Here is a 16523-nt window from a genome sequence, read left to right as displayed (position 1 = left end):
CAGTCGCTCTCTCTCTCCCCCCCAGTCGCTCTCTCTCTTCCCCCCCAGTCGCTCTCTCTCTTCCCCCCCAGTCGCTCTCTCTCTTCCCCCCCAGTCGCTCTCTCTCTTCCCCCCCAGTCGCTCTCTCTCTTCCCCCCCAGTCGCTCTCTCTCTTCCCCCCAGTCGCTCTCTCTCTTCCCCCCAGTCGCTCTCTCTCTCTCTTCCAACAACAACATGCCCTCGAAATAGCCTCGGCACTGCTGGGCACTCCAGCTAGTATGTTTATAAAAGGTTAATATTTGATAGTTACAGAAGTTAGTCCAAATGTTAGTTAGTTATACAATTAGTCTATTCTACTGTTGTAAATATGTTTAAAACTTATGTAATATCGAATGTATAGTACTAGTTTATGTACAAAACATACTTTATCTTTGTTTACAGTTTCACAAATTTGTTCAAGTAAAGGCTTCAAACACCAAACGGCTTCACGAAGAATTATTTTGAATAAGTGCTGGATAGCTAGATTGGAGCACGTCTAGCGCGGCCAGTACATGATTTGTCTTTGCACAGCTCAATTCAGACACCAATAATTTTACCGCCTCCTTATGCAAACTCTGATAATTTGCAGCAAATTTGGCTCCATGCAGTTAGGGTCAAAATTTGCAGAATTTATCTCAGAATGGCTTCCTGCACCAAAGAACTAGGCCAAAATCTTGATTGTCCAAAATAAAAACACAATTCTACTTGTGTGCGAATGTATCATTAGTGCTACATTCTGGATAAAATCAGGTAACTTTCAGTTCAGAACAATGATTTTAGATTTGTCGGCCAACACAAATGAACTTTTGGATAGCGGACCTCCTGTGGACTGTTTAATATTTATTACAGAGGGCAGAACATGGCCTGAGGACAAATGGTGAAACCAGCCAGAAGAAGGAACACCACAGCTGTGCTTCTCTAAATATAGCACTGATTTTACCCTGGCCTTCCGTCTCGTTATTTGACAAGAAATCTTCTCCACTAAGGTCCTGCAAGTACATTAGACAAAAATGCAGCAAGATTGAGAAAGAATTTAAGCCCTTAATGGCAGGATAAATAACGCACTGTGCAAAAACTGCATTTGCAGTGTGGGGAAGCAAGGCTTGGTATTTTACATATGGGACAAGCAGCGGCTTGTACATAGGTGAGGGATTGCTGTAGTCTGACAGACTTTCAGGCCTGTCAGTGAAATAGGATAATGAAAAATTGTATTAATTTGTTGTACCCAGTGAGTTAAAAAAATGGCTGTCATTTGTATGTGTCAGAAATGCTTTATGAAGGGATGGAGATCTGTAGAATGAAAAAGAAAATTGCAATTCTATAGCGCCTTTCATGAACTCCTGACGTCCCGAAGTGCTTTACAGCCAATGAAGTACTTTTTGAAGTGTAGTCACTGTTGTAATGTGGGAAACGTGGCAGCCAATTTGCATACAGCAATCGCCCACAAACAGCAATGAGATAATGATCTGATAATCTGTTTTAGTGATGTTGGTTGAGGGATAAATATTGGCCAGGACACCGGGGTAACACCCTTGCTCTTCTTTGGAATAGTGCCATGGGATCTTTTAGGTTCACCTGAGAGGGTAGACGGGGCCTCGGTTTAACGTCTCATCCAAAAGATGGCACCTCCCAACAGTGCAGCACTCCCTTAGCACTGGAGTGCCAACCTAGAGTTTTGTGCTCAAGTCCCAGAGTGGGACTTGAACCCACAGCCTTCTGACTCCGAGGCGAGAGAGAGTGCTAACTGCTGAGCCACTGGACGACACAAAAGGTGCAATGTGTTCTTCTTCAATTTGGGGAAATGCCAATTTTTTTATTTTTTATTTTATATTTAACTTAACTGGCTGTTTTTCGTAAAGAAACTTCAGGCATAAACCATGGCTTTGTAAATAAAACAATCATTTATTATACACTGGAAAATCGATATTAGCATTAAACAACATCTTCGGTTCATGCACGATTTAGAATTGCCTTAACAGCAATTTTTTAAATACCACCTTCGAAAATACATACCGTTTTGGAAAACAGAAGTCTATCTTAAGCTAACCCCTTAGTAAAGGTTTATATACTCATGATGATTTTGCTCAGGCTGATTGAGGCCCTCCAAATATCTTGATGGACACGGTTTGTGGTGGAGCACATGGTTTTCTCTTGTCATCAGGTCTATTCCAGAAGCAATCTGTAAATATGCATCCAGGTAGAAAGCGGTGAGGTCGCAGAGCAGTGAGGAAGCAAACCCTTCCTTCACATGCTTGGGTTTTTAGTGACGGTCCTTTTATTGTTGAAACACATGTCTGGGGCAGAGACTTGCCAAAAATAGGCTTCTTCAAGCACAACCCCAGGGTTGATTGACACTCCATTTGCTTTCTTTCAGTGTCTTTCATGTAGATAAGTTAAAAAAACAATCTGGAGCCAGGCTCTGCAAGTTGCTATGGTGATCTGCTCTTCTCTGTGTGGGCGGAGGGCTGCGATCTTGAAAAATCTGCGCCTGGACCGGAGGGCTCCCGGGAGGCACAGAATTCCATTGCTGTGCCTCTTCAAACTGCCGGTGTGCAGGGCCCACGTATCCCAGGGGCGCAGGTAGTTCACAGCGTCCCTGGGATCACGTGGGCCATGGGGAGCCAATCCGAGCAGGGAATCTCCATTCATAGATTTGACAGGTAGACCTGTGAAATCTATGAATAGAGATCAGCCCCAAAACATAAGTAAAACTTCAAATAAATAAAAAAAAAAAATCACATTTTTAAAATGGCTATAAATTACATAAATTAACTATTTTAAACACAAATTTAAATATTTGAAAAAAATAATTAAAGTTTTTAATGGGGCTAAAAATAAACTTACCTTTCTTTAAAGTACTTTAAAATGATAAACCAGTGGGGGAAAAAAATTCTTTTACTTTCTTCACCTCTTACCTTGTTAAAAGCAGGTCTTCCGCCTGCTTTTCCAGATGCAGCTGTTTCAGACTTACCTGGACTGAAGCAACTGTTGAAAAAACGGAAGTTCCAGCCGTACGCGCTGCCTATCCGGCACAGGCGTTTGTCCTGTGAAGCCCTTTCTTTGAAGAACGGAAGTTCTGGTTTCCAGCGCATGCGCAGTGCATACGTAAAACCGGCACTTCCACTGGCCCTACGGGTGAGTACACAGCGCGTACACACCCGTAGGGAACAGAATTTATGGACCAATATGGTTGACTCTTAACTATCCTCTGAAATGGCCTACCAAGCCACTTAGTTGTATCAAACCGCTACGAAAACGTATAATAAGAATAAAACTGGATGGACCACAAGGCATCGGATTCTGACATGACAAAGGCAAACCCAGCCCAGTTGACCCTGCAAAGTCCTCCTCACTAACATCTGGGCACTTGTGCCAAAATTGGGAGAGCTGTCCCACAGACTAGTCAAGCAACAGCCTGACATAGTCATACTCACAGAATCATACCTTTCAACTAGACTCTTCCATCACCATCCCTGGGTATGTCCTGTCCCACCAACAGGATAGACCCACCAGGGGTGGCGGCACAGTGGTATACAGTCGGGAAGGAGTGCCCTGGGAGTCCTCAACATTGACTCCGGATCCCATGAAGTCTCATGGCATCAAGTCAAACATGGGCAAGGAAACCTCCTGCTGATTACCACCTACCGCCCTCCCTCAGCTGATGAATCAGTACTCCTCCATGCTGAACACCACTTGGAAGAAGCACGGAGAGTAGCAAGGGCACAGAATGTACTCTGGGTGGGGGACTTCAATGTCCATAACCAAGAGTGGCTCGGTAGCACCACTGCTGACCAAGCTGGGCGAGACCTGAAGGATATAGCGACACTGGGTGAGAGAACCAACACGAGGAAAAAGCCTACATGACCTCGTCCTCACCAATCTACCTGTCGCAGATGCATCTGTCCATGATTGTATTAAGTACATAAGAACATAAGAATTAGGAGCAGGAGTAGGCCTCAAGCCTGCTCTGCCATTCAATAAGATCATGGCTGAACTTTGACCTCAACTCCACTTTCCTGCCTGATCTCCATATACCTTGATTCCCTTAGAGTCCAAAAATCTATCGATCTCAGCCTTGAATATACTCAACGACTCAGGTTCCACAGCCCTTTGGGGTAGAGAGTTCCAAAGATTCACAACCCTCTGAGTGAAGAAATTCCTCCTCATCTCAGTCTTAAATGGCCAGCCCCTTATCCTGAGACTATGCCCACTAGTTCTTGAGAGGGGAAACAATCTCTCAACATTTGTCCTGCCAATCCCCCTCAGAATCTTACATGTTTCAATGAGCTCACCTCTCATTCTACTAAACTCCAGAGAGTATAGGCCCAATCTACTCGATCTTTCCTCATAGGACAACCCTCTCATCCCAGGGATCAATCTAGTGAACCTTAGTTGCACCGCCTCTAAGGCAAGTATGTCCTTCCTTAAATGAGACCAAGACTGTGCACAGTACTCCAGGTGTGGTCTCACCAGAGCCCTGTACAATTGTAGCAAGACTTTACGCTTGTACGCCAACACTCTAGCAATAAAGGCCAACATGCCATTTGCCTTCCTAAGTGCTTGCTGTACCTGCTAACTTTCTGTTTTTCTTGTACTAGGACACCTAAATCTCTATTGGTAGAAGTGACCACCGTACTGTTCTTGTGGAGATTAAATTTACACTGAGGACAGCCTCCATCGTGTTGAGTGGCACTACCACCGTGCTAATTGGGATAGATTCAGAACACATCTAGCAGCTCAAAACCGGGCATGCATGAGGCGCTGTTTGCCATCAGCAGCAGCAGAATTGTATTCCACCACAATCTGTAACCTCCTGGCCCGGCATATCCCTCACTCCACCGTTACCATCAAGCCAGGGGACCAACTGTGGTTCAATGAGGAGTGTAAACGAGCATGCCAGAAGCAGCACCAGGCATGCCTAAAAATGAGGTGCCAACCTGGGGAAGCTATGGGCTCCATGAATATCCCCATCCTCAATGATGGTGGAGCCCAGCACGTGAGTGCAAAAGACAAGGTTGAAGCGTTTGCAACCATTTTCAGCCAGAAGTGCCGAGTGGATGATCAATATCGGCCTCCTCCTGAGGTCCCCACCCTCACAGAAGCCAGTTTTCAGCCAATTCGATTCACTCCACGTGATATCAAGAAATGGCTGAGTGCACTGGATAGAGCAAAGGCTATGGGCCCCGCCAACATCCCGGCTGTCATGCTGAAGACTTGTACTCCAGAACTAGCCGAGCCTCTAGCTGTTCCAGTACAGCTACAACACTGGCATCTACCCAACAAAGTGAAAAGTTGCCCAGTTATGTCCTGTCCACAAAAAGCAGGACAAATCCACTCTGGCCTATCAGTCTACTCTCAATCATCAGCAAAGTGATGGAAGGTGTTATCAACAGTGCTATCAAGCGGCACTTGCTCATTTATAACCTGCTCACTGATGCTCAGTTTGGGTTCCGCCAGGACTACTCGGCTCCAGACTTTATTACAGCCTTGGTCCAAATATGGACAAAGGAGCTGAATTCCAGAGGTGAGGTGAGAGTGACTGCCCTTGACATCAAGGCAGCATTTGACCAAGTTTGGCATCAAGGAGCCCTAGTTAAATTGAAGTCAATGGGAATCATGGGGAATACTCTCCACTGGCTGGAGTCATACCTAGCACAAAGGAAGATGGTTGTGGTGGTTGGAGGTCAATCAACCCAGCCCCAGGACATCGCTACAGGAGTTCCTAGGCCCAATCATCTTTAGCTGCTTCATCAATGACCTTCCCTCCAACATAAGGTCAGAAATGGGGATGTTCGCTGAAATGGGGATGTTCGCTGATGATTGCACAGTGTTCAGTGCCATCCGCAACTCCTCAGATAATGAAGTAGTTCATTCCCGCGTGCAGCAAGACCTGAACAACATGTAGACTTGGGCTGATGGGTGGTAAATAACATTCGCATCACACAAGTGCCAGGCAATCATAGAACCATAGAAATTTATGGCACAGAAGGAGGCCATTTGACCCATCGTGTCTGTGCCAGGCAACAAGAGAAAATCTAACCATGGCTCTTTTACATTCAATGGCATTACCATCGGCGAACCCCCCACCGTCAACATCCTGGGGGATTCGAAGCTCAACTGGGCCAGCCACATAATTACTGTTGCTACAAGAGCAGGTCAGAGGCTGGGTAATGTGCGGCGTGTGTCTCACCTCCTGATCAATGTTCCCTCTAATTTTTTTTTGTACTGAGTGGGCCATAAATTCCTTTGAGCATGACCTTATTGTCTGGGGACAAATTTTACAACAACCATCACTTAAAAGCATATTTACATTATTGCCATATTGCCACCCCAGCATCTCAAATCATGAGACAATCAGACAAACTCTTAAAAATCATAAAATCAGTTGCTCTTTTTTGGTTTATAAACCTCATTAGTGACTTTATTGAATCTCTAACAGGTCACAGCTCTTACAAAAACTATATTACACGTGTCTCATGTTGGTATTTACTCTGTCAGGTGTCCCATCAAAGTTAATTATAACATCTTGGGGTTATTGTCTGATTAGGATATGCTAATTTTGGAGACTAGTCGGGACAATGGTGGAGCAGGACGAAGCAGGCAGGTCAGCAGCGTCCCACGTGAGGTGCAAATAGCAGATAGGCCAAAACCATGGAGGCACCAAAGCTAACACATTAGCAACTATTAGCAAGGTCACATTAACTATCTGAGATTGTCCAGGTCATCTCCTGTTGCTTTGTAAATTCAGACGGCAAACATCAGGTTAAATTGATTAGCAGTTAAATCATCAAGGTGGCCATGATGTCAATGTTTGGAGTTTTGGTGAGAAGGAACCTTGCTTCACTATATAGTTTGGGCAAAGTCTCACACATCCCATTCTACCTCTACTCTGCTATTGTCCTGCTCACTATTTACTACATTGCCAAGATTTGTATCATCCGCAAACTTCAAAATTGTACTCCTGGCTTCTGTGCTGATAGGGACCTCAGGAGGAGGCTGAGATGGATCATTTACTCGGCAATTCTGGCTGAAGATGGTTGCAAATGCTTCAGCTTTGTCTTTTGCTCTCGCGTGCTGGGCTCCGCCATCGTTGTAGTCCTGTGTTGCGGCTTCCCCAGGTTGGCACCTCATTTTTAGGTAAGCTTAGTGCTGCTCCTGGCATGCTCTTCTGCACTCCTCATTGAACCAGGGTTGGTCCCCTGGCTTGATGGTAATGGTAGAGTGAGGGGTATGCTGGGCCATGAGGTTACAGATTGTGGCGGAATACAATTCTGCTGCTGCTGATGGCCCACAGCGCCTCATGGATGTCCAGTTTTGAGCAGTTAGATCTGTTCTGAATCTATCCCATTTAGCACGGTTGCAGTCCCACACAACACGATGGACGGTGTGCTCAGTGTGAAGACAAGACTTTGTCTCCACAAGGACTGTGCGGTAGTCACTGCTACCAATACTGTCATGGACAGATGCATCTGCGACAGGTAGATTGATGAGGACGAGGTCAAGTAGGTTTTTCCCTCATGTTGGTTCTCTCACCACCCGTCACAGGCCCAGTCTGGCAGCTATACTGAGCCACTCTTAGTGATGGACATTGAAGTCCCCCACCCAGAGTACATTCTGTACCCTTGCTACCCTCAGTGCTTCTTCCAAGTGGTGTTCAACATGAAGGAGTACTGGTTCATCAGTTGAGGGAGGGCGGTAGGTGGTAATCAGCGGGAGGTTTCCTTGCCCATGTTTGACCTGAAGCCATGAGGCTTCATGTTGAGGACTCCCAGGGCCACTCCCTCCCGACTGTACACCACTGTGCCACTCCCCCTGGTGGGTCTGTCATGCCGGTGGGACAGGACATACCCAGGAATGGTGATGGAGGAGTTTGGGTCATTGGCTGAAAGGTATGATTCTGTGAGTATGACTATGGCAGGCTGTTGCTTGACTAGTCTGTGGGACAGCTCTCCCAATTTTGGCACAAGTCCCCAGATGTTAGTGAGGAGGGTGTGCCTTTGTCGTATCCGAAGCCGGTGCCAAAGTCGATGCCAGGTGGTCATTCTAGTTTTATTCCCCACGATCAACATCCTGGGAGTCACTTTTGACCAGAAACTTAACTGAACCAGCCACATAAATACTGTGGCTACAAGAGCAGGTCAGAGGTTGGGTATTCTGTGGCGAGTGTCTCACCTCCTGACTCCCCAAAGCCTTTCCACCATCTACAAGGCACAAGTCAGGAATACTCTCCACTTGCCTGGATGAGTGCAGCTCCCACAACACTCAAGAAGCTCAACACCTTCCAGGACAAAGCAGGCCACTTGATTGGCACCCCATCCACCATCTTAAACATTCACTCCCTCCACCACTGGCGTACCGTGGCTGCAGTGTGTACCATCTACAAGATGCACTGCAGCAACTCGCCAAGGCTTCTTCAGCAACACCTCCCAAACACGTGACCTCTTCCACCTAGAAGGCCAAGGGCAGCAAGCGCATGGGAACACCACCACCTCCAAGATCCCCTCCAAGTCACACACCATCCTGATTTACAAGTATATCGCCGATCCTTCATCGTCGCTCCCTCTCTAACAGCACTGTGGGAGTACCTTTATCACATGGACTGCAGCGCTTCAAGAAGGCGGCTCACCACCACCTTCTCGAGGGCAATTAGGGATGGGCAATAAATGCTGGCCTTGCCAGCGACGCCCACATCCCAGGAACGAATAATTTTTTTAAAATGTATTACTGTTTTTCGTAGTGGTTTGTTACAACTGAGTGGCTTGCTAGGCCATTTCAAAGGGCAGTTAAGAGTCAACCACATTGCTGTGGGTCTGGAGTCACATGTAGGCCAGACCAGGTAAGGACGGCAGATTTCCTTCCCTAAAGGACATTAGTGAACCAGATGGGTTTTTGCGACAATCCGCTAGTTTCATGGTCACCATTACTGACACTAGCTTTTATTCCAAATTTATTTAATTACCTGAATTTAAATTCCACAGCTGCCATGGTGAGATTTGAACTAATGTCTCCAGATTATTAGTCTAGGCTTTTGGATTACTAGTTCAGTAACATAACTGTTCACTCGCAATCTGCTTGGGTGATGTGCCTGTCATGGTTGAATAGCTGGCAGTGTGTGCTGTGAGATGTGGGTGTGAGGCTTGCAGCAGTGGTAAGTGTGTGAGGGTGAGGTGAAGGTATGAGTCATGATTGTTAGGGATTGTTGGTAGGTGAGTGATGGGGGTGTGGTGCATTGAGCAGTGTGTGAGGCTAGTGGTGCAGTTGGTGGGATATGGCATTTGAAGATGCATTCACTGACCTTGACCAGTCGTGTGAGGTTATTAAACTTCTTGTGGCACTAGATTCAGGTCCTGGGGGCAGCATCCATGGCACTGATGGCTTGTGCTATCTCCTCCCACTGCCTTCTGGCGTGCTGCCTGGAAGGCCTCCTGCCTCCACTGCGGGTAGAGGACCTGTTGTCTTCCGTGCTCCCCCAGGACCAAGGCCTCCAGTGCTGCATCTGAGAACCTCCTTGCCCTCTCTCTTCCCTGTTGGGCCATGGCTTCAGAGTGACAATGAGACGTTTCTGCAACAAAGCATTGTTTATTACTTCAGATAATAACATGAGTAAGTACAACTGGCAAAAGATTTGAATGTTCTTTGAAGGAGCTTACCTTTATATTGCTATGATGATACTATTTTCCACCACTGGTAAGCCATTGCTGCCTGAACAAAGCAAAAGCCTGCCCTCAATTACTGGGAAAGAAAACAACAAATTTAATGATTAAGCTTTTTGGCGTTCAGATACTGAAGGAACAATGCTTCAGTACTGAAATGCTTATCTTTAAACAACTCAGCTGGGCAGTAAACTTATAACCAGTGCTAAACCCAGATGATGTGAGAACAATCTGTAAAGATCAATAGAATGAACATTACTGTGAAATAGGATGTAGTCACAGTATTAATATGTGCACAGGGAACCAGAAGCTGTTTAATTAGATAATTATGCCACCGTTAATTTCGTGCCTTATGACCTTTGTGCGTCACAGTAAATAATGTTCAAGACAAATGTAGAAAGGATGTCACTCCTATTTGTTTACTCTGAGAAACATCTATCCTCTTGCTGTATTGCAGACTAAAGAAAAAGTCCCAGTCAGTGGACGTGACCGCTCACGGATTTGGCAGTCCAATGGCAGCTGATGGTCCATCATCCCAAACTGACAAGACCCCAACTGTTCTCAAGACAACCACATCAGAGCAGCAGAACAATGCAGCCAATACACAGAGACGCAATACTAGACGGAGTGAACTCAAGAGATATTATACAATAGGTAGGTGTTGTGCTGTCCAGCCCAAGTGACGCTAGCAGCAAAACATGTCCCGTCACCTGAGATTCCTCTTTTTGCCGCTCCTGTAGTGTGGAATGTAGATATTATTTTTGATATCTCCAGATTTGTACTGTTAGAAATGTATTTCCAAAATATATTTTAAATGTGTGGTTTAAATAGAACACTTGCTTGGTGCTCAAATGTTGTCAATGAGTCTCACTCATTGTAATCTATCTTTAGTTTGTCTCTCCTTCAGGTGAAAAGTGCTTTTTATAATTAATGTTATACTTGTTTGCAGGAGTTAGTTAATGCAGTCCCTGTTAACCATGCCTTTAGCACCATCAACAATATCAATTTATACCAGCACTTCTTTTCAATGACGCAACAGAGGAACAAAGTTGGACATACTGCCATTTGTATATGAGAATTCCAATTGACATATGCTTCAGTTTGTATAAATAATAATACTGCGTTATTTGTTTTGAAGTACGGGTAAGTCAGGGGTACTCCCCCATCAATCTTATACGTGTAAGATTTGGACCACAGGTCACACACAGATTACCCAAAAGGCCTTAGGAGTTGTAAGGCATTTTATTAAGGAGCGGCAGTTTAAGTGAAGTACAACACGCAATCCAGATAGACATAGTAGACATACGACCGTGACAAGCAGCTGGTATCGGTCCTGATTGGACAGACGGCTGGCGTGCATGAACAGCTCTTCCCTTCCCTTCACCGTCTGTGCTAAAAGCTCTTTAGATATCTCTTTTACTCTCCTTTTAGGGGTGGGCCTAGGGTAGATTATCAAAGATACAGTCAACCTTTCTAGCACACAAACAGCAGACAGCTAGTCTGGAAACAAGGTCACTGTCACAATGCAGAATGTTAGAACATACGCAGGGAACCAAGAACATCAGCAAATTCAAAGCATCTATCCAGTTTTTCTAACACCAGTCTGAAGAGACCTTTTTTGTCTCAAGTTATTGCTTCCAACTCACAATTGCTTACATACAATTACAAAACTTCCCGAATAATGAAAAAAATAGAGCATGCCATTCTGGGGACAGAAATCCTATGAATTATATTTATTCTGTTTCCCTGAGAAATATTACAGAGCAGTACTTAAGTTAGGCCATCATTCTGTGATCGTATTCCATTCATTGTTGACGTGTGATGAACATGATGGTGACCTTTGTGTTGATTGGTTACTGTGGAGCAGACTTCTACAGAGGGGCACATTAACCGCCAGTATCACCAATAGAAACATAACATGGAATGAACTCTTGTTAGGATGGTGCGAAACAAATTTAATGCAACACATCATAGCACAATCGATTTTTAACACTATTGCAGACCAGTTAGAATGGTGCATCAGGTTTATAAACGGGCAGGAGCTTCATGAAAAAGCATTTGATTTATGAAATTTTCTACTCGAGTTATGCCAGTTCCCTGGCTTAACTATTCTTTCCATTTCACCAGCTCCCTGCTCAACCCCGCCACTTCTGTCACCCCGCCATCCCCCCACGGTCATTTGTGCCGTAGCAACAAGACACAAGAAATTCTGTGCATACCTGGCACCCAGAGCTGCAACTTGCTACTTTAAAAAAAAAACAATTCACCTAATTGTACCCTGTCGCAAGGCCACTGGCCACGGTGCAGTGCCACGATTCAGTGCCATGGTGCGGTACCACAGTGCAGTGCCACGGTGCAATGCCACGGTTCAGTACCACGGTGCAGTGACATGGCTCAGTGCCATGGTTCAGTGCCACGGTGCAGTGCCATGGTTCAGTACCATGGTGCAGTGCCACGGTGCAGTGCTATGGTTCAGTGCCATGGTTCTGTACCATGGTGCAGTACCATGGTTCAGTGCTACGGGGCAGTACCACGGTGCAGTGCCATGGTGCAGTGTCACGGTTCAGTGCCATGGTTCAGTACCACAGTGCAGTGGCATGGTTCAGTGCCATGGTTCAGTGCCACGGTTCAGTGCCACAGTGCAGTGCCACAGTTCAGTGCCATGGTTCAGTACCACAGTGCAGTGGCATGGTTCAGTGCCACGGTTCAGTGCCATGGTTCAGTACCATGGTGCAGTGCCACAGTGCAGTGGCATGGTTCAGTGCCACGGTTCAGTGCCACAGTGCAGTGCCACAGTTCAGTACCACGGTGCAGTGCCATGGTGCAGTGCCACGGTTCAGTGCCATGGTTCAGTACCACAGTGCAGTGGCATGGTTCAGTGTCACGGTGCAGTGCCACGGTGCAGTGCCATGGTTCAGTGCCATGGTTCAGTACCACAGTGCAGTGGCATGGTTCAGTGCCACGGTGCAGTGCCACGGTGCAGTGCCATGGTTCAGTACCACGGTGCAATGGCATGGTTCAGTGCCACTGTTCAGTGTCACAGTGCAGTGCCATGGTTCAGTACCATGGTGCAGTGCATTGTGCAGTGCCATGGTTCAATGCCATGGTGCAGTACCACGGTGCAGTGCCATGGTTCAGTGCCACGGTGCAGTGCCATGGTTCAGTACCATGGTGCAGTGCATTGTGCAGTGCCATGGTTCAGTACCACGGTGCAGTGCCATGGTTCAGTACCACGGCTCAGTACCATGGTGCAGTACCACAGTGCAGTGCCATGGTTCAGTACCATGGCTCAGTACCACGGTGCAGTACCAAAGTGCAGTGCCTCGAGAGGCCTCATAGCGGACCTGGTTGGAGCGAGGCAGTGGCGGTGAACAAAAGCGGCAGCGAGGCTCGAGAGGCCCCATAGTGGACCTGGTTGGAGCGAGGCAGCGGCGGTGAACAAAAGCAGCGGCGAGGCTCGAGAGGCCCCATAGCGGACCTGGTTGCAGCGAGGCAGCGGCGGTGAACAAAAGCGGCGGCGCGGCTCGAGAGGCCCCATAGCGGACCTGGTTGGAGTGAGACAGCGGCGGTGAACAAAAGCGGCGGCGCGGCTCGAGAGGCCCCATAGCGGACCTGGTTGGAGTGAGACAGCGGCGGTGAACAAAAGTGGCGGCGAGGCTCGAGAGGCATACCAGTCTCCGAGCTCAGAGGGAGGGAAGTAAAAAGTAATTAAAGTGTGACATCACCAGGAAGCAGGTAAGTGATTGGTTGGTGAGTATTTCTCTCTTTTTAAACTTTAGCTCTGTGGTTTATAGTTTTTAAATGTAAGAAGTCACACAACACCAGGTTATAGTCCAACAGCTTTATTTGAAATCACAAGCTTTTGGAGCGCTGCTCCTTCGTCAGGTGAAGTGAAGAGATGCAACTCTTCACTTCGCCTGACGAAGGAGCAGCGCTCCGAAAGCTTGTGATTTCAAATAAAGCTGTTGGACTATAACCTGGTGTTGTGTGACTTCTTACATTTGTCCACCCCAGTCCAACACCGGCATCTCCACATTATAGTTTTTAAGTTCTCTGTGGTGTAGCGGGGACTGTTGGTAAACCAAGCCACTTAAGTATATCATTTAACTGTGGTGTAATTGGTGGGATTGATTTGATTTAATTTAATTTCAATTAATTAAAGGGTAAGTCACGGCAGGAGAGCTCGGCCTCGTGGCATGCTCCTCCTGCGCTATGTGGGAACTCAGGGACACTTCCTGTGTCCCTGACAACCATGTGTGCGGGAAGTGTTTCCAGCTGCAGCTACTGGCAGACCGCTTTGCGGCGCTGGAGCTGCGATTGGATGCATACTGGACCATTCGCGATGCTGATGAATTCGTGGATAACACATTTAAGCAGTTGGTCACACCGCAGGCAAAGGTTGGACAGGCAGAAAGGGAAGGGGTGACCAACAGACAGAGTGCTAGGCACAGGCAGGTAGTGCAGGGGTCCCCTGTGGACATCCCCCTCTCAAACAGATATACCACTTTGAGTACTGTTGGGGGTGATGGCTTATCAGAGGAAGGCAGCAGCAGCCAACTTCCTGGCACCAGGGGTGGTTCTGCTGCACAAGACGGGAGGAAAAAGAGCGGGAGAGCTATAGTAATAGGGGATTCTATTGTAAGGGGAATAGATAGGCGTTTCTGCGGCCGCAAACGAAACTCGAGGATGGTGTGTTGCCTCCCTGGTGCAAGGGTCAAGGATGTCTCAGAGCGGCTACAGAACATTTAGGAAGGGGAGGGTAAACAGCCAGTTGTCGTGGTGCATATAGGTACCAACGATATAGGTAAAAACCGGGATGAGGTCCTAAAAGCTGAATATAGGAAGTTAGGAAGTAAATTAAAAAATAGGACCTCAAAGGTAGTAATCTCAGGATTGCTACCAGTGCCACGTGCTAGTCAGAGTAGAAATAGAAGGATATTTCAGATGAATACGTGGCTAGAGGAATGGTGCAGGGGGGAGGGATTCAAATTCCTGGGACATTGGAACCGGTTCTGGGGGAGGTGGGACCAGTTCAAACCGGACGGTTTGCACCTGGGCAGGGCCGGGACCGATGTCCTAGGGGAGTGTTTGATAGTGCTCTGGGGGAGGGGTTAAACTAAAATGGCAGGGGGTTGGGAACCTGAAAAGGGGGACAGAGGAAAGGGAAACAAGGATAAAAGTAAAAGATAGGAAGGAGAAAAATAAAAGTGGCAGTCAGAGAAATCAACGGTTTAAATCAAATATGGCCACAGTAAATAATAATTCTAATAGGTCTAAGAGTGCTAAAAAAAACAAGCCTGAAGACTTTGTGTCTTAATGCGAGGAGCATTCGGAATAAGGTGGATGAATTAGCTGCACAAATAGAGGTGAACGAATATGATTTGATTGGCATTACGGAACCATGGCTCCAGGGTGGCCAAGGCTGGGAACTCAACATCCAGGGGTATTCAATATTCAGGAAAGATAGGCAAAAAGGAAAGGGAGGTGGGGTAGTATTGCTGGTTAAAGAAGGGATTAACACAATTGTAAGGAAGGCTATTAGCTCTGATGATGTGGAATCTGTATGGGTAGAACTGAGAAATACCAAGGGGCAGAAAACGTTAGTGGGCGTGGTATATAGACCTCCAAACAGTAATGCGGAGGTTGGGGATGGCATTAAAAGGGAAATTAGAGAAGCGTGCAATAAGGGCACAGCAGTCATCATGGGTGACTTTAATCTACATATAGATTGGGCTAACCAAATTAGTAACAATACTGTGGAGGAGGAATTCCTGGAGTGTTTACGGGATGGTTTCCTGGACCAATATGTCGAGGAACCAACCAGAGATCAGGCCATCTTAGACTGGGTATTATGTAACGAGAAATAATTAATTAGCGACCTCGGGTCGGAGCGATCATAATATGATAGAATTCTTCATTAAGATGGAGAATGAAGTAGTTGACTCGGAGACTAGGGTCCTGAATTTAAATAAAGGAAACTATGATGTTCTGAGGCGCGAGTTGGTTAGGATTGATTGGGGAATGTCACTCAAAGGGTTGACGGTGGATAGGCAATGGCAAACATTCAAAGACCGCATGGATGAACTACAGAATTTGTTCATCCCAGTTTGGCATAAAAATAAAACAAAAAGGTGACCCAACCATGGCTAACAAGGGAAATTAGGGATAGCATAAGATCCAAGGAGAGGACATATAAATTGGCCAGAAAAAGCAGGAAAGCTGAGGATTGGGAACAGTTTAGGATTCAACAAAGGAGGACAAAGGGATTAATTAAGAAGGGGAAAATAGAATATGAGAGTAAGCTTTCAGGGAACATAAAAACTGACTGTAAAAGCTTTTATAGATATGTGAAGAGAAAGATTGGTGAAGTCAAGCGTAGGTCCCTTGCAGTCAGAATCAGGGGAATTTATAATGGGGAACAAAGAAATGGCTTAACAATTAAATACATATTTTGGTTCTGTCTTCACAAAGGAGGACACAAATAACCTCCCAGAGATGTCGGGGAACATAGGGTCTGATGAAGGGGAGGAACTGAAAGAAATCAGTATTTGTAAGGAAATGGTGTTAAGGAAATTGATGGGACTGAAGGCCGATAAATCCCCAGGGCCTGATAATCTACATCCTAGGGTACTTAAGGAAGTGGCCCTAGAAATAGTAGATGCATTGCTGATCATCTTCCAACATTCGATGGAATCTGGAACAGTACCCATGGATTGGAGGGTAGCTAATGTTACCCCACTATTCAAAAAAGTTGGTAGGGAGAAAACGGGGAATTAAAGACCGGTAAGCCTGACATCGGTAGTGGGGAAAATGCTAGAGTCCATTATAAAAGATGTAATTTGGAAAACAGTG

General features: G+C 46.3%; 1 protein-coding gene across 5 annotated transcripts in view; it reads left to right on the top strand.

The window, feature by feature from the left end:
- Positions 1–16523, top strand: part of LOC147115101 (oxidation resistance protein 1-like) — a 1180356-nt gene that overhangs the window by 421272 nt on the left and 742561 nt on the right. For all 5 annotated transcript variants that reach the window (XR_015079050.1, XM_085993383.1, XM_085993379.1 and 2 more), the window contains one exon: positions 10129–10325. Coding sequence is in view for 4 of the 5 variants with exons in the window: in XM_085993383.1 (XP_085849509.1) it covers positions 10129–10325 (197 nt within the window). In the remaining variant the exon portion in view is untranslated. The remainder of the gene's footprint in view (positions 1–10128; positions 10326–16523) is intronic.

The sequence above is a fragment of the Somniosus microcephalus genome, chromosome 7 (genome assembly GCF_052327205.1).
Source record: "Somniosus microcephalus isolate GS21.2 chromosome 7, FLI_Smic_1.0, whole genome shotgun sequence".
Taxonomy (NCBI): domain Eukaryota; kingdom Metazoa; phylum Chordata; class Chondrichthyes; order Squaliformes; family Somniosidae; genus Somniosus; species Somniosus microcephalus.
The sequence above is the reverse complement of the archived record's forward strand: the minus strand, read 5'-3'. Positions and strand labels throughout refer to the sequence as shown.